At 54.1% G+C, this 22,165-nt stretch overlaps 2 protein-coding genes across 8 annotated transcripts in view; one reads left to right on the top strand and one right to left on the bottom strand.

Annotated features, from left to right (window-relative positions):
- The first annotated feature begins 1,424 nt into the window (after positions 1-1,424).
- On the top strand, positions 1,425-7,627 carry SLC8B1 (solute carrier family 8 member B1). 2 transcript variants are annotated; one of them, XM_064466035.1, is made up of 16 exons: positions 1,425-1,500; positions 1,702-2,139; positions 2,619-2,771; positions 2,874-2,926; positions 3,030-3,088; positions 3,358-3,462; positions 3,572-3,739; positions 3,825-3,932; positions 4,017-4,073; positions 4,295-4,425; positions 4,629-4,770; positions 5,184-5,305; positions 5,507-5,660; positions 5,743-5,823; positions 6,414-6,478; positions 6,565-7,627. In XM_064466035.1, the coding sequence occupies exons 2-16, from the start codon at positions 1,948-1,950 to the stop codon at positions 6,760-6,762; spliced, it is 1,788 nt and encodes a 595-aa protein (XP_064322105.1). In that variant the 5' UTR covers positions 1,425-1,500; positions 1,702-1,947; the 3' UTR covers positions 6,763-7,627. The 2 variants fall into 2 exon arrangements, with proteins under 2 accessions (XP_064322105.1, XP_064322106.1); XM_064466036.1 differs by lacking the exon at positions 1,425-1,500 and having other exon boundaries at positions 1,510-2,139.
- Positions 7,628-8,717: 1,090 nt separating this feature from the next.
- TPCN1 (two pore segment channel 1) overlaps positions 8,718-22,165 on the bottom strand; it is a 50,642-nt gene continuing 37,194 nt past the window's right edge. For all 6 annotated transcript variants that reach the window (XM_064466150.1, XM_064466151.1, XM_064466149.1 and 3 more), the window contains 10 exons: positions 21,409-21,516; positions 20,113-20,184; positions 19,202-19,291; positions 18,319-18,434; positions 17,580-17,626; positions 16,962-17,030; positions 15,719-15,803; positions 14,110-14,246; positions 12,794-12,874; positions 8,718-11,524 (listed from right to left, as the gene is read on the bottom strand). In XM_064466150.1, the coding sequence (XP_064322220.1) occupies positions 11,402-11,524; positions 12,794-12,874; positions 14,110-14,246; positions 15,719-15,803; positions 16,962-17,030; positions 17,580-17,626; positions 18,319-18,434; positions 19,202-19,291; positions 20,113-20,184; positions 21,409-21,516 (928 nt within the window). In that variant the 3' untranslated portion in view covers positions 8,718-11,401. The remainder of the gene's footprint in view (positions 11,525-12,793; positions 12,875-14,109; positions 14,247-15,718; positions 15,804-16,961; positions 17,031-17,579; positions 17,627-18,318; positions 18,435-19,201; positions 19,292-20,112; positions 20,185-21,408; positions 21,517-22,165) is intronic.

Raw genomic sequence — 22,165 nt, 5'->3', positions numbered from 1 at the left:
TGAGCCCTGGCGCGCTTGTGCCATGCTCCGGCAGGGTGCCAGGTAGCACTGAGGAGGGATGGAGCTTCACCCCAAAGCTCCGGAGTCTGCGCTGAATCAGGATGCCCAGTGGGTGCGGGGGGGTGAGGGGGCTCAGCCGGGAGCCGGTGGGGTCGGGGTGCTGCTGGGGCACGTCCCCCCGTGCCTGGTGGGTAGGGACTGGTAATGCCCTTTATTGGATCAGCTGCAGAGCCAGAAAAGGTGGCACATAACTGGCACTATTCCGGGCAGGGTGGCACCTGAGTGCAAGTGAGGCACTGCTCACGTGGGTGCATGGCGTGGCCCAGCATGCCCTGCCGGCTCCCATCTGCTCCCAGTTGCTGCTGGTTAATTTTCCAGTACTGCCCAGCGACCACAAGTCCCCGCTCCTGCGCTTGGTGCTATACAAGGCTGCGCTGGCCACTTGGACCCAGGCATGCACCGAAACGTGGGTGCAGAGCATACCCACTGCCTGCATGAGCAGGGACCAGAGCCACACAGCAAGCACCAAAATTTGGCCTCAAATCAGGAAAACCAGCTGAGCAGAAAGCAGAGCTGTCCTGTGGGGGGCTGGAGGCGATGCCCAGGGCAAAGCGGGACTCTGCCTCGCGTACCAGCTGGCTCCTGGCAGCGCTTGGTGGGACCAGGGGGTGCCACTGGCCTTTGGGCGCCAGGCTGGACCTGGGCTCCTGTTAAGAGACCCTCCGAGCTAGGCCTTGCACTTCGGGTCTTTAGTTTTTCTTCCTTTCCCCTCTCCCTGGCCATCCGAGGGAAGCGCAGCATGTGACTTTGGTGAGAAACTGACTAGGGTGGGAAACAGACCTTTTAATCCCATAATGCTCTTAGGGCCACACTGACAGTCACCTACTCCCCCATAAAACCCGGCATAGGGGCTTGCCTGGGGCAGGGGCACGGCCGGGGCTAGGGCAGCAGCGTGTCCTGGAGCAGGGTATGCCGGCTATGCAATAGCTCGGTGCGGAGAGGGGTGCCGGCAGCAGCAGCAAGGGCCCCTCTGCGGGGTTGCAGAGCCACCGGCACGGGGGTCTGTGCAGCTCCATGCACCACAGCCCCGCTGCCCGACACTGGCGTAGCTGCCCTGCCACGGGGAACTGCATGCTGCTCCCCTCGGGACAACATCCTCGGCCGTGCCTGTGATGAGCTTGCCTGGTCTCAGAAGGTCACCCCAATCAGGGAGGGGTTAGGTGGGTGCAGCACCCAGGGTGGGTGTCCAGCCTCTACCCTGACACAGCCTGCGGGCACCAGGGTGCAGATGGATGGGGCTGAGAGCGGGGACGATGTGGGGGGGAACATGGGGCAGAGACACCACCCCCCCACCCCTCCGGGGCAAGCAACCGGCCAGCCACGTGTAAAAAAGTGGCGCTGTCCCTTTAAGAGAGGAGGGTGCCGGCCCCTTTAACGTGCGGGGGGAGCGAGGGGGGGGAATCAGCTGCCCGCGCACAGCGGCGGGGTCGCGCCGCCACGGTGGGTTCGCGGGGTGGGTGGGGTCCCCCGGGTACCCCCAGCATCCCCCCCCCCCCCCACCACCCCGGGGTCCCCGTCCCCACCCGCAGCGGGGTCTCCCCGTCCCCTCCCTGGCTTGGGGGTGCCCCGGGGGTCCCCTGGTCCTGCGTGGGGTGTCGGTGCCGGCCCCTCTCCCACGCTACCCTCCCCTTTGCTTCGCAGGCGCTGGGAGCGGAGCCCCCACGGCGAGGACGTGGCGTGGCAGCGTGTTTTTCAGCCTGACCGCGGGTTGCCGTGCCTTTTATCATTATTAGTATTATTTTTATTTTTAATGATTTATTTTTAATTCCCCTCTCCTCCGCCTTGCCCGGGGAGCTGCGGGATGGGGAGCCGGGAGCTGCCCCCGCTCCCCCTCCCCGGGGGCCGCTGCCGGCGGTAGGCGCCCCCCCCCCCCGGCTGCCCCCCGCCATGGGGCAGGGTGCCGTGGGGCAGGGTGCCATGGGGCCGGCCGGGGCGCTCGGCCTGGCCGGGGCGCTCAGCCTGGCCGGGGTGCTGGTGGGCGACAGTGGGGCGCAGCCAGCCGGGACCCCACTGCCGCAGGACCTGGGGCACGCAGTCCCTCCCGGGGGGGATGCTCTGAGCCACAGCCGGGGCCTGGACGTGAGTGCGGGGGCTGCGGTGGGTTTGGGGGGGGGGGCAGCGGAAGGGATGGGGGTGCTGTCGGGGTGGTGGGGTCCTACCCCGTCTCTGCTTCGCCTGTCCCCACCATGGCAGCTGGGATCTTGCCAGGATTTCCTCCACTGCTGGTTTTCTCCTTTGAAAACCTCACCGCTTGCCAGGCCGGGGTTGGGTGGGGGGCGACACGGGGCCCTCTGCTCCTGGGGACAGGGACAGGGAGGGGGACATGGGCTCAGACCCCCGCTGGCTCTGGCACAGCCCTTGAGCCACACACACGTAGCGTGGGTGGGGAAACTGAGGCAGGGATGGCAGAGCTCTACTGAAAGCAGCCCAGCAGAGGGGCAGCGTCGCCTGCAGGGTGCCTGATGGCAGCCCTCGCTGGAGGGCGGTGGGTGCTCGGGGGGTGGGGGGGGTGCGGGACTTGGGGTGCCTAGCTCAGCACCCCTCACTCTGCCCCACAGTGCTGGGAGGTGCGGAAACACAACAGCTCCGAGTGGTGTCGCTTTGTCCGGAGCAACCCTGACTGCCGGCTGGATGGTGGCTTCCTTGACTACCTCGAGGGGGTCTTCTGCATCTTCCCCCCCCAGCTGCTCCCCCTGGCTGTCACCCTCTATGTAAGGACAGGAGCGGGGATGGTGCTGCTGGGGGATGCTTGGCTTTGGGGGCTCGGGGTGGGGACCCCACCGACCCCTCTCTCTGCCATCCCTGACCCGTAGGCTCTCTGGCTCCTGTACCTGTTCATCATCCTCGGTGTGACAGCAGAGAAGTTGTGAGTATCACCATTGTGGAGGGGACGGTCCCAGGGGTGAGCAGGGAGCCCCTTGGTCCCCGAGCAGCCCCGTCACCCCTCTCTGCCTCCTCTGCCCTTCCAGCTTCTGCCCCAACTTATCGGCCATCTCCACCAACCTGAAGCTGTCTCACAACGTGGCAGTATCCTTGCGGGCGACGGAGGGACCTCGGCTGGGGTGGGGGGATGCAGGGAGGGGAGAGCGGGAGGTGGTATGACAGGGGTGCTTCTGCAAACCCTCGGCACAGTGCCAGGGGAAACCGATTTGGAGCATGAGCCGGAGGCAGTGGTGGGGTGAGTGGTGACGTGCCGGCACCAGGTGGGAGTCCTGCGGTGGCCGGAGCGGGCAGGTGCCCTGTGGCCCTGCAGAGAGGAGGCCACCACATCTTTTCCTTGACGTCCCCCTCTCCATGGTGTCACCTTCCTGGCCTTTGGCAACGGGGCACCAGATGTCTTCAGCGCCATGGTGGCCTTCTCTGACCCGCGGACAGCGGGGCTGGCCATCGGAGCTGTCTTTGGTAAGGAGACCCCCACTGGGGGCTGCTGGCTCAGGGGTGGTGCCGGGCAGGGGGGACACGGCGGGGCCGTGGGATGTTCCACCCTGAGAGGGACCCGTTGCGTTGGCAGGTGCCGGCGTGTTCGTGACCACTGTGGTGGCTGGGGGCATCGCCCTGGTCAAGCCCTTCACGGCCGCCTCCAGGCCCTTCCTCAGGGATGTCATCTTCTACATGGTGGCTGTCTTCCTCACCTTCATGGTCCTCTACTTCGGCAGGATCACTCTGGGAGAGGCTCTGGGTGAGCATTGCAGGGGGCTGGGGCTGGGGGGGTGGTGGGAGCAGCCTGGGGGTGCCGTAACCCCCCATTGCTCCCCCCGTCCCAGGTTACCTGGGCCTGTATGCCTTCTATGTCTCCACCGTGGTGCTCTGCACCTGGATTCACCGACGGCAGCGGAGGGAAGGACTGGCCCCTGCCGGAGCCTGGGAGCCAGGTAAGGGCCACCCGGCTGTGCGATGGGGCCCCCGGCATGCTGGGGTCTCCCTCCACAGCCCCCCTCCTCTCCTCTTCCCCCCAGAGATGCCAACAGATGCTGAAGAGCAGGAATCCTCAGGCACAAACAGTGCGGACTATGGTACGTTGTTCCCCATGGGCTTTGGGCTGGGTCCGCTCTGTCCTCGGGCGTGGTTGGGGGTCCCAGGAACCCCCAGGCCGCTACATGTGTGACCAACCCCACGGGGTGGCTGTGGCTGGGTGCTGCTCTGGGGCTGTGCAGGCGACCTCAGCCTTGTGCTGGAAGGGCGGGGGGACACTGGAGAGCCCACCACCCTGCTCAACCACCGCGGCCCCTCACAGGTGAGGAGTACCGTCCCCTGCTCCCCTCCCAGGAGACCTCCCTGCGCATCCTCACCACTGCCCTCAGCCCCTTGGACTACCGCAAGTGGAGGAGGAAGCCCTGGTACTGGCGGCTCTTCAAGGTGGTCAAGGTGACTATGGGGTGATACGAGCCTGGAGGAGCCCCCGCACAGAGCATCCCCCTCCTGGCTGGCCCCTGGGGCTGCGTCACCTCTGGGCTTTGCAATGGGGGTGGTGGGACAAGTGCAGGAAGGTGCGGGACAGATCACGGGGCACCTCCTGGGGCATCCTGTCTCGGGAGTCCTCCATACCTGCTCACAGATGATCCTCCCAGGTGCCTGTGGAGCTGGTGCTGCTGCTCACTGTTCCCATTGTGGACCCCGACAAGGATGACCTGAACTGGAAGAGACCCCTCAACTGTCTGCACATTCTCACCAGCCCCCTGCTCTGTGTCCTCACCCTGAAGTCGGGCACCTGTAAGAGCCCTGGCAGCCCTGGACATCCAGGAGGGGATGGGACCGAGATGGCGACCAAAGCCCTGGGGACTGCAGGAGCCCTTTGGAGCTGGCACCGCATCTGGGGAGGAGAGGACAGGCCAGCAAAGAGCCAAGCCGGGGGGCCTGGTGTGCAGCTGGATGGCTCCGTCCTCCCCCCTGGTGGGGGGGTTTGGGCCCCCAGCATCCAGGTCCTGGGGGAAAAATGGGGCAGGCCTGGCCTGCCTGGGGAAACTGAGGCACAGAGGGGAGCAGCCCCGGGAGGGGTTAGGGTTTACTTTAGGGGCTTTAGGGGACAGGGCTTTACCTTGTACTGTGAGCTTGGTTGGATCCTGGCCCAGCCCACGGGGTGCCTGCAGGGCTGCTCTGATGCTCCCTCTCTCCACTGTGTGCAGATGGGCTGTACCAGATCCAGGGCATCTTCCCAGTCTGGGGACTGGTCATGCTGGTTGGCTCTGCCCTGGCCATCATCACCTTCATCACCACAAGCAACGAGGAGCCGCCAAAGTACCACTGTGTAAGATGCCCCACCCAGGCCTGAACATCCACTGGGGACCAGCGCAGCCTGCTGTGGACTGGGCTGAGGGTCCTGGGGGCAGAGCAGGCGCCAGGACCTCCTTTCTGGTCCCCGGTGGCCCCAGGAGGGACTTGGCTGGCTGGAGGCACACAGGGTCCTGCAGTACGCACACAGGGACCAGTTTACCCCTTTGCCCGGCAGGTATTTGCCTTCCTTGGGTTTTTGGCCAGTGCCATGTGGATCAATGCTGCAGCCACAGAATTGGTGAACATCCTCCGGACCCTGGGCATCATCTTCCAACTGAGCAACACCGTGCTGGGCTTGACGCTGCTGGCCTGGGGCAACAGCATCGGCGGTAAGGGCTCTGCTGCACCACAGTGCCGCCCCCTGTGCACCCATCCTTGGGGCATCTCCCAAGGTCTCCCCTTCTCCTGCAGACACCTTCTCTGACCTCACCATGGCACGGCAGGGCTATCCCCGCATGGCCTTCTCCGCCTGCTTCGGGGGCATCATCTTCAGTATCCTTTGGGTGCTAGGGGGAGGTGGTGGTGGTGGTACTTGGGGCTGGAGCTGCCTCAGTTTCCCTGCCTGCAGCCCAGGGAGAGCCCCTGCTCCTGGGAGACCCCTGGGAAGGAGCTGGGCAGGATCCATCCCAGAGACCCTGGGTGTTGGCAGCCTCCCCAGTGCCGGCACAGTGCAGGGGGACTGGCGTGGGATTTGTGAGCTCCAGGAGCTGCAGGGATGGGGTCCACAGCGTCCTGCCGTCCCCACTGCTGTCCCAGCCCCAGCGGGGTGGGGATTTGGGCTGGAGTCTGGCAGATTTGGGATCTGCCAAAGGGAAGGAAGGGAAGAGGCTGTGCCACCGTCCAGGAGGTTTTGTGTGGTCCCCAGATCAGGCTCGAGCCTCTCCTCCTCAAGTGTATGTGAATACAGCTCCCAGCTGTATTAACAAACAAGCAATACTTCCGGCTTGGCAACAGCCACCGGGGCACAGGCAGGGAGGAGGAGGGCCGGTGCTGTTGCCCTTCTCAGGGCAGGAGGGATGTTGCTGGCTCTGTCACTCCCCTGAGGTCCCCTGCACTGTGTCTCCATCCTGAACGTGCCCCAGACATCCTGGTCGGCGTGGGACTCGGCTGCCTGCTGCAGATGACCAGCAGCCAGCTGGTGGTGAAGGTAAAGCTGCAGTGACACGGTGGCACGGGTCAGGCTGGCAGCAGGACCCCGCTGTCCCTCCTCATCATTCCCCATCTCTCTGGCAGCTGGAGCCTGACAGCCTCCTGGTCTGGATCCTTGCCGGGGCCCTGGGGCTGAGCTTGGTCTTCTCCTTCGTGTCGGTGCCAGCGCAGTGCTTCCAGCTGGGCAAGGCATATGGTGTCTGCCTCATCCTCTACTACCTGGCCTTTCTCTGCGTGGCCCTGCTGACCGAGTTCAGGGTGATCCGGCTCTCCGCCGTCTGACCGGCCCCAGCGCCTGCTGGAGATACACATCCATCCCTGGCTCGTGTTCTGCCTCCCTGCCGATCAGGGCCTCGCTGTCCCCTCTCCCTGTCCCTGCCAGGGGAACAAGGGCACCTCAACCCCAACCGTGCTGCTGTCGCAACATGCTGGAGGCATCAGGTGCCAGCCCAGCCCTCAGCCTTTGGCTTTCCGGCGCGGGGGGCTTGCTTGTTTGTGCTTTGGGAAGGAAAAGGAGCTGTTAGGCATTAGCTACATCCTCTCCTCGCTCGGTTTAATCTTGTTTAACTCAAGGCGACTCTGAGCAGGAGTGAGGTTAAGACCTCGGCTCCCTCCGGTCCCGGTGGCAGGGGCAGAGGCGAGGGCAGCTCCAGCCCAGGGTCACAACAGGAGAGGTTTTACCTCTGCAGCCACTTTACTTTCCCGTTCCTGTCTCCATCCTGCGGGCTCTGGGACAGGGCTAGGGCAATCGTGCTACACAGAGTCACTCTGTGGAGGTCTGAGCAGAAGTTTGTCATTGCAAAGGACGTGACGTGTTTGCACTGTGAAATAGCAGCTGAGGCGAAGCGAGATGAGGTTAAGGTGAGACAAAGCCCCAGAGCAGTACTTGGTTTTAATGCAAGCAAAGCTGGAGGGGACACACACACCCCCACACCCCCACACCCTAAACCCAAACCAAGGGAGGGGGGTTTCCCCTGCTTTTTAAAATTGTTTTTCAACCTGACTTTCAGATGCTACTTTTCTCCTCCTCCTAGGATGGACAGAGCTGTAGGAAAGGACTTGGAGGTTTCCACACACAGTGTTAGCCTCTGGCAAGACTAGGTTTAGGCACCGTAAAAAAAATTGCAATAAAAAACCCCCAAAGACAAACCCAACCTTGACTTGGCCTTGTTTGCTGTTTTCTCTAGCTCTGTGCTAGCATAACACAACCCTGAGCCAGCACGGTGCCTTGGGAGGGGGAGAGGGAACAGCCGTAGCTCCTCTGGAGCTGAGCCAGGAGCAGCAGAGGGGCCTGGGGGGCTGACACCCTGGGCAACACAAGGCTATTTTCCCCAGCTGCTCCAGGAAGCTGTTTCCTTCTGGTTCACCAGCGGTTGATTTCTCAACAGCGGTCACATGCGCCTGACTCAGCCCTTTAGTAGGGCGGTTGGGAACTGCAGCGTCACGGCGGTCCCGGCACGGGGTCAGCACGGGCTGCTCCCCTGGGATGGGGACACCGGCGGGGCAGCCCACAGTCCCAGGGGAAGCGGAGCGGGTGGGCTGGTGCTTCTGCTCCCTGTCGGAGGGTCTGCGGGGTGCGGGCTGGGAAGCAAACGACCATTAGGAACGGGCAGCCACATCTCTGCTCTGTGGGGACAGAGAGGCTGTTTTGCAAGAAGCGCAACCACCACACTTGGTTCCTGCTCCCTTCTAGGGGTGCCAGCCATCTCCTGGGCCTGGATCATTTCTGCTTTTTCTAACCAAATACAAAAAATAATGCTCCCTGTGCCTGCAGCTATTGGCTCTGACCTGAACTCGTTCACAAGTTACCAGCAGCTGCTGGAATTATCTGGGGAGACAAGCCCCACTTCCTTACACCCAGCAGGGCTAAAGCAATCGAAACCGCAGCCAACGAACCAATACAGAGGGGTACAGAGGGGCACCAGGCCAAAACCCCCCTTCTAACCTTAAACATTGCCCTGAGGTAGCTTAAAAAAAATATGTTTGAAAGCATTATGTTAACATTTAGGGAAAAAAAAACTAATAGTGGGAGAGCAGAAGGGAAGCTGGGCTTTGCAATGTCCAGAAACAAGAATTCAGAGCAGCTCGGCAGGCCACGCATGCAAAATATGCCCACGCAAGCAGTTGCCGCTGGAGAGGGAGGGCAGACACCGTGCCTCTTCAAACACTGTGGAAATGCTTCAGCTGCGGCCAAGCCCCACTTTCGGAATAACACGGGAAGGAAGAAAGGAAGCTGCTGCCTTTACAAAGCTGAGGATGCTTTTTATTAGTGTGCTTGAAAAAATCTAGAGGTTTTACAGAAATGTCCATAAAATCATTTTATAAACAAAACACCAGCATACAAAATCCTGCAGTGCTTCCTCCCTTGCTCCTTACAAAATGATTGTCTCCGTCATTAGTCTGTGTGTGAGGCGGGGGAGAGGAGGATAAATAGAAGGGGATGCCCCATACTCAAACTTTGTTTCCTTCCAAAGCCGTATGGAAGAAGTAAACTTCTGTGACCCTTCATGGTTTACAAAAATAATTAATACATGTGTACATGGGGGCAGATCAACACCTCAGCACGAAACCACAGAAGCAGCACCTGAGCCCTGAACCCCAGTCCAAGCATTCCCGTCTCTGCGACACCGGAGCCCTGTTACTGCATGTTAAGCAGGTTAGTGCCCCCCTCAATATAGCTTCAAGCTGCAGCTCCTTTCACACCCAGAAAACACCCCCAGAAAGTCCTTGCTCTACAAGGAGAAATAGGCTGTAGGGGAATGCGGAGTTTAAACACGGCCACGTTATTTTCCCCCTAACCTTCACAATGTTCATTTATCCTGCCCACAACTTAAAACAGAATAAACAACATCTCCTCCAGCCCCAGGACTAATCTGGATAAATCTCCCAGGCTGCGACTCCATGCAGAGCAACTGCAAGAGCAACAACTGCACTGTTCATTAATTTGTGGTCAAATTTATGGTTTGGAAAACAGCCCTTTAAGGTCCTTCACGGTTCAGCTCAGAAGTAGTTTCATACCTGCAGTACCCAGAAAGGAAACAAAAGAGTTGCCCTGCGGCACCCAGGGAATTTGGCAAGGGTTGGGAGCAGACGCTGGTGTGCATGTTGCCCGGAAAGCTGCTCACCCGTTCTTTCCATCCCATAGCCCACATGCTCCCACCATGCTACGCAGGGAGAGGTTTTCAGAAGCAGCTCTATCTTGCCTACTTTTGAAAGTCTCATCCACCCAGGAAATGCTCCTGAGCTGCCTGGGTTGGCAGAGTCCCCTCCCGCTGCGCTTGTGCCTGTGGTGAGGCTACCAAGGAAAAACCAGGTATGGGGGACAAAGGGAACAGGCACACAGATCTCCCACTGCCTGATCTCTCTGGAGGAAGGAGAAAGCCTCCCCAGCAAGCTCTACTCTTAGTCTGAACCTGAGAAAAAGATCAAACAGCAAGAGGCGAGGGGAGCCTCCCAGCTGACAGATACTTCTAGCCCTTAGCACTTTCTGTGCTGACAGGAGGAAAAAAAGGGGACTTACAGAGACAAGTTCTCATTATGTTGCGGGCAATGAAACATGAGTGATGATGCAACCTGCCATGATCACAGAATAAATGTGTCAGATCTGGGAAGGGATCTCTTTTCCCCCTTCCTTCCCATCCCACAGCTACCAGGTCTGGTGGCCTCCTTGCCAGCTGCAGAAAAGCACAGGTGAGAAGAATCATCATCTGCCACATTCCTCCTGTATCCAAAATTCAAGGGAACAGTAAAGCTCTTCAGTCGATCTCCCTAAGATCCGACTCAGTCAGCATTTGCCAGCCTGAGGAACATTTCTGCAAGAGTGAGGGCAAGGGAGAAACAACGCTGCTGCCCTGGGACTCGCTCACCTGTATAAACCAAGCACTGACCTGGCTGAGGACTAACCAGCAGTACTGTTTGATGCCCATAAGCTCTCCTTAACCCAGAGCCAGGGAGAAATAAGTCAGACTTGGAGCTGCTAAACCTTCCATTTCTTCCTCCTAGTCATCTATCTGAGCTAAGGACCAGCTAGAGAATTGCCATTTACAGATCAGCTGGCCAAGTGACAGAGGTCAACAGGCAGCATCACCCTGCAGAATCCCTCCTCTCACTGAATAGAGACAGGAGCTTTGGAGGTTTGGGTTACAGAGGTGATCCCAATCCTGGGCAGTGCCATGGGCAGAACTGGCCAGCAGTGATGCAGACACTGGATAGTCACAGCAGAGACAAAGTTGGTCTCCTCAAACTCCTGTCCCACCCATGGTCATAACACGATGAGACGCTGGCCCTCAGTTCTGTCTCCAGCTGCCACAGAACTGCTCAGGGACAGCTAATTTCAATAAACAGATCTGAATTTGCTACAGGGAGTGCATCTAGGTGTGCCAAAACAGAGGGGAAAGGCAGACTGCTCTTCCAGAAGTGCTGAAATTTCACACCACCTCCCCTTTCTTTGCATAAGAAAGGTGGAAAAGAAACAATCTTACTCCCTGATCTTTTATTCCTAGGTTAATGGTACCCTTTAAGCAAAATGGATATTCAAAGAGGGCAAAAGTTTTAATATTAAGCAGGTGGCTTCAGCGCATTTCCTGCTGTTAATGGATTACCCATCCCTTTCCCCAAGGTCCGCTAGTGGTAAGATAAACAGCAGGCTCAGGCCTGGGAAGCGGCTCAGAGGGAGAAGGTCTCTGTTCTGTCCGAGATGTTCACTCTGTGCTGAGCATGGGCATCATTCTCAGTCTGGGTGTAGCAGCCTTACAGAGTCCCCTGTGCCTCTGGTTTTTCAGCAATTCACTGCCTAGGGGAAGGGATTTAAACCCTAAAGCCGAACAGTCCACTGAACAGATCTATATACATCATCCCAATATATACGCTGTGAAGTAATACTCTAGGTTATTGCATAGAAGGCGGCTTGTGTTAGCTAGGCCTAAATGACAGTCTGGGAGCGTTGTCGGAGGCTCAGGGGCTTCAGAGAGCTGTTGGAAGCAGATGCAGGCTCTTGCAACGGTGCCTGAGATTCCTCTTTTCTGGAATGCTCCTCATACCATTCCTGCAACAGGAGATCAAACACACCAAGATCAGGCTCTGCCCCACACTGGCCCCGCAGCCCCCCAGCAGGACCCTGGAGGGCTGAGCCTTTGGCTGCTCTGCCATGTGAGGGCACGTTTGCTCAGGCACCGCGGCACCCTTTCCAAAGCCCTGCATATAGCCTAACCTCCTGGAACAACCTGGTTAACTGCAGCACGGCTGCGACGGATGCACCGAGACCTTGCCACCCACAGCCCAAGCAAGAAGTACCAGCTATGGCTCAGGTACAGTTGGCTGAACTGACAAACCTGGGCAAGGAAACATCCCTCTCTCAGGACGTCCCTCCTGAATGTCTAGGACTCTAGTTTCGATATCCCTGTGATGTTTGGGATTTGCAGAGTTGCTCCTATGCCCGGACAGCACCCAGGGTGTTACAAGATGTTACATCCCTGAATCAGAGACCCAGCAGAACAGGAGCTTCTCTGCAGATTTCCACCTAGCTCCAACAGCAAATAAGGTGTTTGTTTTTGTTAGGGGGAATGAAGACTCATCCCCAAGCTAGCTGCCCAAGGGACAAAGGACAGATTTAAATGGTTACGAAAGTACTAATCATTACAGTAGCCCATAACCTTCAGCCTGGAGGTGAATGTCTGGCAGGCCCTACAGTGACCAAGTCCGTGGCATAAAGCTCCAAACCACGACGGGCACTAGTAGGCATGTCCTAAACAATCCTGAGAATCAGTTCTTTTAAGTGTTTCCCATCTTTGTTATCCTGCTATTCTGAAGGAAAAGCAGACAGCATTGCTTGCACCAAGCAGCACTCCGCCTGGGAGAACACTTGATTTCTGTGTCAGACAGACACACCCAAGCTCAAACACAGTCACATTCCAGAGGCGCAGCAAATTAGTGTGCAGCAGCCAAGCCCCAGGGGCAGCTACGCATGCGCTCGTAGCCCCAGCAAACACAGCCACCTCGGTGAGCCTAGGTAAGCTCAGCCAAGCTGGAGTGCCTACGCGTCCACTGAGCGCGCGGGTACTGTGACTCGGCTGACGCGCACCTGGACCCGCTGAGGAGGCTCTGACGCGCTCTGTGGTTTAAGGAAGTCCCTGAGTGCAAGAATGGATCAATCGAAAGAACACTTCATCTACTCCACACCCTTCTCACAGAGCACATGGCTGCCTGGGTCTTGGAGGAAGAAGGCCTCCAGTGTTTAAAGGGATGGTTTGTTATTCTAGGCAACGTTCTGCTCATCACAGAGACTTGCTGGTATTTCCAACGCAGGTCCACGTACCTGTATCTCCTCCTCGTACATCTTCATACTCAAATCACTCTTGGTCCTTGATCTGCGTCCCAGAAACAGTGTTGACATTTGCTAAAGAGTTGGGGGAAGGAGGAGGAAAACACCAAAAGAGACACTTATCAGTAGAATCAGTCCTTGGAACTTCAGGCATCCTTCATGCGAACACCCATCATCCACTGATGAGCTCGGGCTATCCTGGGCTCCTTCTACTGCCATGGGAAAAAGGCATTTTAGGGTGCACATCACCTAACCAAATGCAGGCATCTACTGGAGGCTGAGACGAATCACACTGAGCAGATGCCCAAAGACTAGAGGGATTTGTAGCTCGGATGGACGTGTCTGTCAGCGGTGCTTACTTTAGTCAGATGAACATAACACCAGTGCCTGGAACAAGGCTCAAACCCAAGCTTCCAAATAAGATGTTGTCTAAGAACAATTTGAAGTCCCACCTGTCTGTACTGCACCATTTACTCCATGGGCCTGGGCTTCTTAAATCCTGTAAGCAGAGAGCTGAAGTCTGAACTGCTCTCTGACCACATGAGTTACATGAACAGGACTGAGAAGCAAAAGAAGCCTCAGGTCTGGCATCATCACTCTGGACTCCACTGCAAGGCTGAGGAGAGCATCCTCCTTTGGCTAATTGTCTTGAAAACTACTTCTCATCAGTATCACTGACGCTATTCTGAATTTTGTCTGTGTGAACAAGAGGTCAGCCTTTAACCACCAAGCCAACCAAAGCAAATAAAGGTTGCCTAAGAGACTGCAGCACCTGCACTTTGTAGTGGTGATACAAGAATATAATGGCTATTATTAAAACAACCACTTAAGCTCTTCCCAGATGCATGAGACAACAGTACTGAGACAAGAGCAGTTACCCAGGTCAGCTCATTTTTCCAATTGTCCATCCTGTTTTGAAATGAAAATGTAACCAGTGCCAAGGAGAAAGGAAGCCTGGTGTTTGGAATCAATACCATCGTATTGCTGCATAATGTTTCAGGACTGTCTGGGCCTAAGTGTACGATGGCACAGAGAGAGAGGCAGGAGAGTTACAAGACAGTGGCTTCCTTAGAGAAAAAGAAATATACTTTTTTTCCAGACAGTACTGGGCCAGGACAGCTCTAAGTGAAGTCAGAGGCAGCTGATAGCAACGAGCCTTCGGCAAGGCTTATTCAGAGCATCAAGGCTATTCAGGGGAAATTCAGCTGCTACTTTTCTAGAGCAGCAAAACTTTGTGCCAGTGCTGCAGAGTTCCTCCAGTAGCTCAGCTCTCAACACTACAAACACACATACAGCTTCTCTCCTCTTACCCCGTATTTGTCCATCTGCAAAACGACCTTCTGCAGCTGAGCAGTTTCAGCAGTAGCTGAACTCCGCTTGTACAGCTCGATTATGCCAACCACTTCCTCCTTGGAGATCTCCTTCTCCAGCACAATGCCGTTGTCTTCTGGAGGGGCAAGAAAAAGAAAGAGAAAAAAATGTCATCAGGGTGAACATTGCTTCATCAGCCACTATGACAATCCTGGACAGCAAAGCTTAACAGCATACAGGATCAAGCCAGACGTCAGACACAGCCTGTACCTACTCTCGTGACTAGAACACGTATGTCCTTGTCCCCCAACAAGGCAGGGAGGAAGTTAACTAGTGTGTAGGGCCAGGAAGCATCTCAGCCTTTTAAAACATCAGGCTCCTCGGTATCTTCAAAAAAAATCTTGTAGCTTTTTGCTTGCCTGTAAATTAACCAGCAAAGCAACTAATCACACAGGAATTGCTGCCTTTTGACCTTCAGCTGCCTAACACAGCTTGGGACTTAAGTGCTAACAAATGTCTTTTACTGCACCCTTCAAACTGGGTGCAGGAAAGATCACGACGAAAAGCATTTCTGTAACTAACAACGCCTGGCTCCTATGAGCTTGTGCCACACTGGTACCTTCTGGCACCTAAGAAAGATGAGGGGATGATCAAAGCTATTCCCGTGGCTGGGGCCTTCACCATGTTTCTGCAAGGAAGACTGGCATTAAATGTATGCTTGCAGTAGCTATACCTCCTTCCTGCAGAAAAGTGTAAAGAATTATTAAGATTGGTCTGCATGGAGAATTAATAGAAAAGCCTGGGTGTAGCCTGAAGGAATAGTAGGAAGAGGGCTCCAAGAGATTAATGTGTTTATGGCATCTAAATTAGCAGGCCATGAAGTTACATGCAGCTTCAGATGCCCAGCTCAGGAGAGAAAGGACAGTGAGTAAAACTGACGACTCACAGGGTGAGGGGATGGAGGGACTAGTCACTGTCAGTTCCTACAGGGTGCGGAAGGGTATGTCCAAAACCAGCACATAGTCACCAGCCTAAGTACAGTTCAGAGATGTGGAAAGAACTGGATAGGCAGCGTCCTTTGTCCTCCATTTCGTGGCACAGAGTGCTGGCAAACCACTTGGATCCAGCGTCTTGGTGCCTGAATGCTGGACAAGCCGCTTGGAGACGTGTTCTGGTACTGGTGAGTGTATCAGTGAGGGAGGGAAACTGGTTTTAAAAGAAAAAAATCACATTCCCTTCCTGTAAGGTCTCTTGTTGAGCTTTGCTCCATCATTGCTGTAACATTTCCTAGATTTCTTTTGTGAAATGCGTGCGGACTTCCTATCTTTAAATAATTTGGTTGAAATGGCTCAAGTAGTTGAAGTTTACATGTGTATACACACACATAAACACATGCACACACACTTCTGAGGGAGTGGTGGGGAAGGGCCGAGGGGCAGAGCAGAAAGGCCAGACAGAAATATCACACAAAAGTGTAAGAATGAGCTTAGGAAGTCAGGCTAAAACAAAAATCTGGTCTTTGCTGGCCAACCCTATTCTCTCCTACAGACATAAGGCACCAGGGAGAGAAGACACAATGTTGTAGGTCAGCTGGTCCTCAGTTCTGACCTTCTGAATCTCGGTTCTTCCGAGTGTAGTTCATGCGGAAGACGAAAGCATCCAGAATAAAAGCCACGATGATCGTCATCACCACCTGGGAGAGGACAGGAACAGAAGAGATCAGGAGGCTGTTACTGGGAGATTCTTCCAGCCCAATTCAACACAATGCTGAGCATTTGGTCTGTGCTTCGACTCCACAGAAACATAGAATAGTTTGGCTTGGAAGGGACCTTTGAAGGTCATCTAGTCCAAGCCCCTGCCATGAGCAGGGACATCTTCAGCTAGATCAGGCTGCTCAGAGCCCCGTCCAACCTGACCTTGAATGTTTCCAGGGATGGGGCATCTGCCACCTCTCTGGGCAACTGGACCAGTGTTTCACCACCCTCATAAAACGTTTCTTCCTTAGATCTGCTCTAAAACTACCCTCTTTGTTTAATCTACCCTCTTTTAGTTTAAAACCATGACCCCTTGTCCTATCACAATGGGCCCTGCTAAGAAGTCTGCCCCCATCTTTCTTATAAGCCCCCTTTAAGTACTGAAAGCTCCAACAAGGTCTCACTGGAGCCTTCTCTTCTCCATGCTGAATGGCCTCAACATTCTTCAGCCTTCCTTCATAGCACAGATATTCCAGCCCTCAGATCATTTCTGTGCCCTCCTCTGGACCCGCTCCAAGAGGTCCATGTCTTTCCTGTGCTGAGGAGCCCAGAGCTGGAGGCAGCGCTGCAGGGGGGTCTCACCAGAGCAGAGGGGCAGAATCACTCCCTCGCCCTGCTGCCCACGCTGCTGGGGATGCAGCCCAGGGCACGGTTGGCTTTCTGGGCTGTGAGTGCATGTTGTTGGCTCATGTCCAGCTTTTCATCCACCAGTACCCCAAGCCCTTCTCCACAGGGCTGCTCCCAGTCCCTTCACCCCCCATGCATGCTCCCCAGCTCCTCCTTCCATGGCAGGACATGCACATGTCACACATCTACCTGTGAGTAAACTGGTAAGAGTCAACAACAACAGGGACAGAACAAAACTCTGTGCTGCCCTAGTCCTTACCCCAGGCCCAGATTTGTGTAGCATCAACTTTGTTAAAGCCCATAAATTCAACTTTCTGCAAGTGATGTGGACTCACACCTGTTTCTGGAAGACATTTATGTAGAAGAGCAAAGTTGTCCTCACTGAAGGATGGAAGCTACCTCTGAAACACAGTAAAAGCTGTCTCCCTTCCTCATCCCCACTGATGCACGAAGCATGTCCAGAAACCTACCATGGTCACAATATAGAAGATCATGAAGTAAAGACGGCTCCAGTGAGTGGTTTGGGATGTCACCCCTTCCTAAAGAGGAGAGGGAAGAAGTCAGTAGCACACAAAAGAAGGGAGAGCCTGCTGTTAACTGCTTGCCAAAAGCCATAAAGTAGCATAAACACTGTCTACCTCTCATTTATGGCTCCACAGTTAGCCCCAGGGACTGCCTGTGCAATGCTCAATGCCCCAGCTAGTCCTTGCAGCTAATCTACCTCTCAAGCTAAAAAGAGAGGCTCCTATATACAAACATACAGAACATTTAAAGCCTGTGGTTGTATGAACCGTTGCTGCTATAAGAACACAGCTTGGACAGCAGGGTGACAAGAGTGACTTTGCTTGTCCAAATTGTGAAACCTGGCCTGAAAGCTGGTCAAGATTCACAGGAAAACATGCCCAGCAGCATGTCAGAGGTCAAACATCACTCAACAATCAGGAGCAAAAGATGTCTGGCAACAGGAAATGACAATGCTGGGCCCATCTCCAATCACCAGGGGAAGAAAGTGGTGGTGTGGAAGATCTAGCTCAACTGGCAAAGTGTCTGTGCTGTCTATTCACACAAGGTAGCTGAGGTTTACTTACCATGATGATGTACCAGTCATTGACGACTGTCAGCTCAAACAGCGTGACTGTATGCAAGTGGGAGAAAAAATACAGACAATTGCTTTATCCATCCTGACCTACTTTACAGCGATTCTTAGACAAAGTATTTGACAGGGAAGACTGATGTAAGACACTGAAGTTTCAATACAGCCAGCAAATCCAGAGACAGAATGCAGACCCTCATCACTGCAATTACTTCAGAGAAAGGGGGTTAAACCCACAGAACCAGGAGTGTGGCTTAATCTTTATTTCTTAAAAAAATCAGACACAGACCTGACTCTTCCCACCACAGAGCATGGAGACCTCTGAAATCTCCAGGAGATAAACATCTCTGCTCACATAGTAAGAAAAATCTGGAGAATAATCAACATATTCAAATTATTCTTCATCAGTGGGTTTAAAGAAATGTATTAGCATCACTATTGGTTCTTTAGAAGGGTAGGGCCTTAAACATCTCTGGAAGTCTGGTCTGATCACCGGTCAGAACAGATCTGCTGGCTTCACACTGGCTTTTAAGAGATGCCTGCTTACCTTGCAAAATAGTCATGGCACAATTAGTCAGCTGCAGTTCTCCAGACAGAAACAGCAGGATGCTGAGTGTTTGAGGTGCTCTGGGAGAGTCCCAGGCTTACATGAGCACTACAGTCCTGCCATCCTGCCCTGCAGGAACACAGATGCACTAGGGAACAATCATTGCTGCAGACAAAACTGCCCTTACCAAAGCTGTTCAAAATGTTGTCGAAGTTGTTGAGATAGTAATAACCTTCTTCCACAACTGTCTTGTTGCCAACTGTATGATTTACCCAGCGGTAGGAATCTGCGACTGTGCTTGTGCTGGTTGGAGAAACCAGGACAAAGAATGAGAAGTGGAAAAGCAAGGAAAATCTCGAGGGTTATAAATACCAAAACACTTAGGTGGTAAGCAGGGTGACAGTTTCTACCCCTTGGCCAACACTTGCCTTTTTCTCTGAAAGAAAGCCTGTGTCCTTCACAGCTCAGCACAAGCCCAGGGACCACGTGGAGTCTTTCTGATCATTCAGCAAATATTATACCAGAGAAAGTGAGTGTCTGAGTTAGACTGCTTGGCTCACACTCTTAAAGCTTGGTATTTCCAAGTGGTCTGCCATCATTTAAGATGAAGAGGGCACAGGACAGCTTAGCTTCCAAGACCAGGTGAATATATCTTGTACAAAGTGAGGCCTAAGTATGTAACATGTCTAGCGGAGCAGCTCTGGTGTCACCAAGATAAAAATCTCAACTTTGCTCTAGAGCAGCTGTTACAAGAGTTTCCAGCCACAGTATCATGAGTAGGTCCTCCCAGTGCAGCTACCTGAGGCGAGTTACAGAGCTTATTAAAACCAGCCAACCCCACCAAAGAAGTCTCTCCCTTTCCAAATGCAATGCAAAAGCAATTTCATCCAGTCCTACCTAGAGATGTGAAGTGTCTTCCCTAGATTTTCCCAGCACGTTGCCTTAGCTGCAACCCCCCATGTAGACCCATCCTCTGGCACCTTCTCCACAGGGAGACAGAGCTGCCAGAGGCACTGCTACTGGCTGTGCACCAAACCCACTGCGGAGGGGGATGGATTTGCAGTACTCACTTGCAGCAGTTCGGGTAGACCACACCAGCAAAGAACTCCATGCCAACAATGGCAAAGCAATAGTAGAAGATCAGCAGGGTTAAACCCAGGCTGGAGGCAAAAACAGAAAGAGTACTATGCTACTCAAGAGTTGCTAAGGCAGGGAAACACAAAGTCACAGGCTGGTTTCTCTGGAAGGAATTTCCAACGGGTGGGAAGCAGCACTGAAAACCCACCCTCCCTGCAGTTCTTTGCCTGCTCTCATTCAAGAAGTCCTTGGACAAGGAGCTTGCCACTTGGTGAAGAGAGAAACTAAAGAGCAGCCTGGATTCCCTCCCAGTCTGTCTTTTTCTCTGGTAAACAAACATCTCTCCACAGCTTCTTTAATAAGGAACAACACACACTGGTTCTGTCCTCTCCATGTCCTTGGATGCAGGGACTGTGCCAAGAACAGGGTTCTCTAGCTAACATGCTCTCCTCAGACCTCCTTCAAGGGAATAAGGTCTGAGGATGCCCCACGCAAACACCAAGCTCCTTCTGCCCCACCATTTCACAATAATGCTCTCGAGTCGCTGTACTAAGGTCAGGAAAGCATCTGGGGCTGAGTACATTCACGCCAATGTTCCTCCCCTCTCCCCAAAAGCTGGGATGGGAGAGAAAAAGTTAAAACAAGCATCAGCAATTAGTTATCCTCCTTACACAAAAGCAGGAGGAGGTCCAGGGTGCTGGAGTGTTGCTTATTGCTTGCTGCTCCAAGAGATTAGAAGATTAACACTCCACTGCAGCACACTGAAGAATCAGTAACAACTGACAGATCGGAGCATAAACACCTTTAGCAAGTTTGACAGGTCCCTATCCTGACCCCAGTACCAGACACTAAACCTTCACTCCCCTGCCCCCACCTTTATCACCCAAAGAAAAGAAGTTAGTACCTGGCCATCCGGGGGAACAACTCAAACATAGTGTCCAGGACATTTCTGTAGCGTTTCTTCAATTTAAATAGCCTGAAAGGAGAAGCCAATAGTTACCTATGCACCGCAGCATTCCTGGTGTCGTTGGGAATAGTTAAACAAATTATCCCAGTTCTCTGTACCTCCCAGGTCAATGAACAGTAAAGGTTTCCTGACACCAAACTCACCTGCAGCAGAACCTGCTCCTGCTCAGGTGGTCTTCACTCACTTAATGTCCCCGTGTCCCATCTGAACGTTTATGACAAGTTCAGCTAAGCATTTACAGGATTGAGGAATCTCAAGGAAAAGTCTACATCTTTTTACGCAGCATGATGCATAAATAGCTATTTTAAAAAAATTAATATCATAAGAACTTAAACTAGTCCTGTGCACAGGGTCAGGATTCATTATTGCTTTCCTCAGACACAAACTGTTTCCCCCATGACCCAATAAAAATTGATGAAAGAAAACTACATTATGCCTGCTAATTTAAGATTTGGCAACTCCATCAGCCTTTACAGAGAAACACAGCTGCCAAACACAAGCTTTGGCAGGGTAGCAAGAGAGAAAACATCCCCCCCCTTGAGTGTCATAAAGTATTCTTTAAATCCTCACTGAGGACCTAAATTACATTAGCTTGTTTTTAACAAAACAACATCTTGCCTCTCAAATGCCTTCCACCTACGGCTCTCAAAGCGTTCTGCAAAGGTGAATGTACCCTCATAACAGCCTTGAAATGAGAGGGTTAATCAGACCCATCTTCCTGAGCTGCAGAGAGGTTACAGGCCGCAGTCTTGCTTAAAGTGTGAGATGCAGTTAGAGCAGGGCTGTACTTCACCCTAGAAAGCAGCATCCTTTGAAAACTGTAATTTCGGGTAATTCAATGGAAATTATTAAACTGGCTCAGACTGTCTCACCCTGACAGAAGAGCTTTTCTCTGAACAGCATCAATTTAGAGGAGGTGTACGAACCCCACGAAGGCAGACACAGGATAATCTGCCCCCGGTAAATCCCTTGATCTCTATTAGAGATCAGCTTAAGCTCCAAAGCACCGGGTTCCGTATCCCATCCCAAGTTTTTGTTATCGTTCGTTTTGATAACTCTGGCTAATCTCATTACCCCAAGCAATTCCTGTTTGCCATGGTCACGTACCCACAGAGCAATCCTTGCCCTCTCCTGGTAAGGAGCTCGGTCCCCAACTGGATTGATGGAAAACCAGCCCGGCTGTTTTCTTCCCCACCTGCTCTCTGTACCCCCAACCCAGCCTTCCCATCTCACCTCAGCAGCTGAAGAGGTCGCAAGACCACAATGAAGTAGAACGGCTCCATGTTAAATGCCAGCGCCATGAGCCCCAAAAACGCAAACAGGGTGACAGAGAAATCAAAGCTGAAAGAAAAATATAATAAGAGCAATGACTGTAGCAGGAATAGTGTGGCCAGCAGGAGCCGGGCAGGGATGGGGCCCCTGTGCTCGGCCCTGGGGAGGCCCCACCTCGAGTGCCGGGCTCAGGTTTGGGCCCCTCGGGACAAGAAGGGCCTGGAGGGGCTGGAGCGTGTCCAGAGAAGGGCAGCGGGGCTGGGGCAGGGTCTGGAGCACAAGTGTGCTGGGGGGCGGCTGGGGGAGCTGGGGGGGTTTAGCCTGGAGAAGAGGGGGCTGAGGGGAGCCCTTCTCGCTCTCTGCAGCTGCCTGAGAGGGGCTGGAGTGAGGGGGGGGTCGGTCTCTGCTCCCAAGGAACAAGCGATAGGACGAGAGGAAACGGCCTCAGGCTGCGCCAGGGGAGGTTTAGGTGGGATATTGGGAACAATGTGTTTACTGCCAGAGTGGTCAGGGCTTGGACCAGGCTGCCCAGAGAGGTGGGGGAGTCACCATTCCTGGGGACATGGTTTAGGAGGTCTGGGGGTGCTGGGGTGACAGTTGGACTTGATGATCTTAGAGGTCTTTTCCAACCTTAATGATTCTATTTATCACTAATGTTTCAGCAGAGAGGAGGTACTTGGTGCTGCTCCAGCCTAACAAGATGCACAAGACCAAGGGC

Source organism: Phalacrocorax carbo, chromosome 15, assembly GCF_963921805.1.
Source record: "Phalacrocorax carbo chromosome 15, bPhaCar2.1, whole genome shotgun sequence".
Taxonomy (NCBI): Eukaryota; Metazoa; Chordata; class Aves; order Suliformes; family Phalacrocoracidae; genus Phalacrocorax; species Phalacrocorax carbo.
This window is presented reverse-complemented; position numbering and strand designations above follow the sequence as displayed.

Coding starts and splice junctions, on each gene's coding strand:
- SLC8B1 (XM_064466035.1), top strand. CDS start 1,948: ATGGGGCAGGGTGCCGTGGGGCAGGGTGCCATGGGGCCGGCCGGGGCG. Junction 2,927..3,029: donor GGTGTGACAGCAGAGAAGTT/GTGAGTATCACC, acceptor CTGCCCTTCCAG/CTTCTGCCCCAACTTATCGG. Junction 3,089..3,357: donor GCTGTCTCACAACGTGGCAG/TATCCTTGCGGG, acceptor CCCCTCTCCATG/GTGTCACCTTCCTGGCCTTT.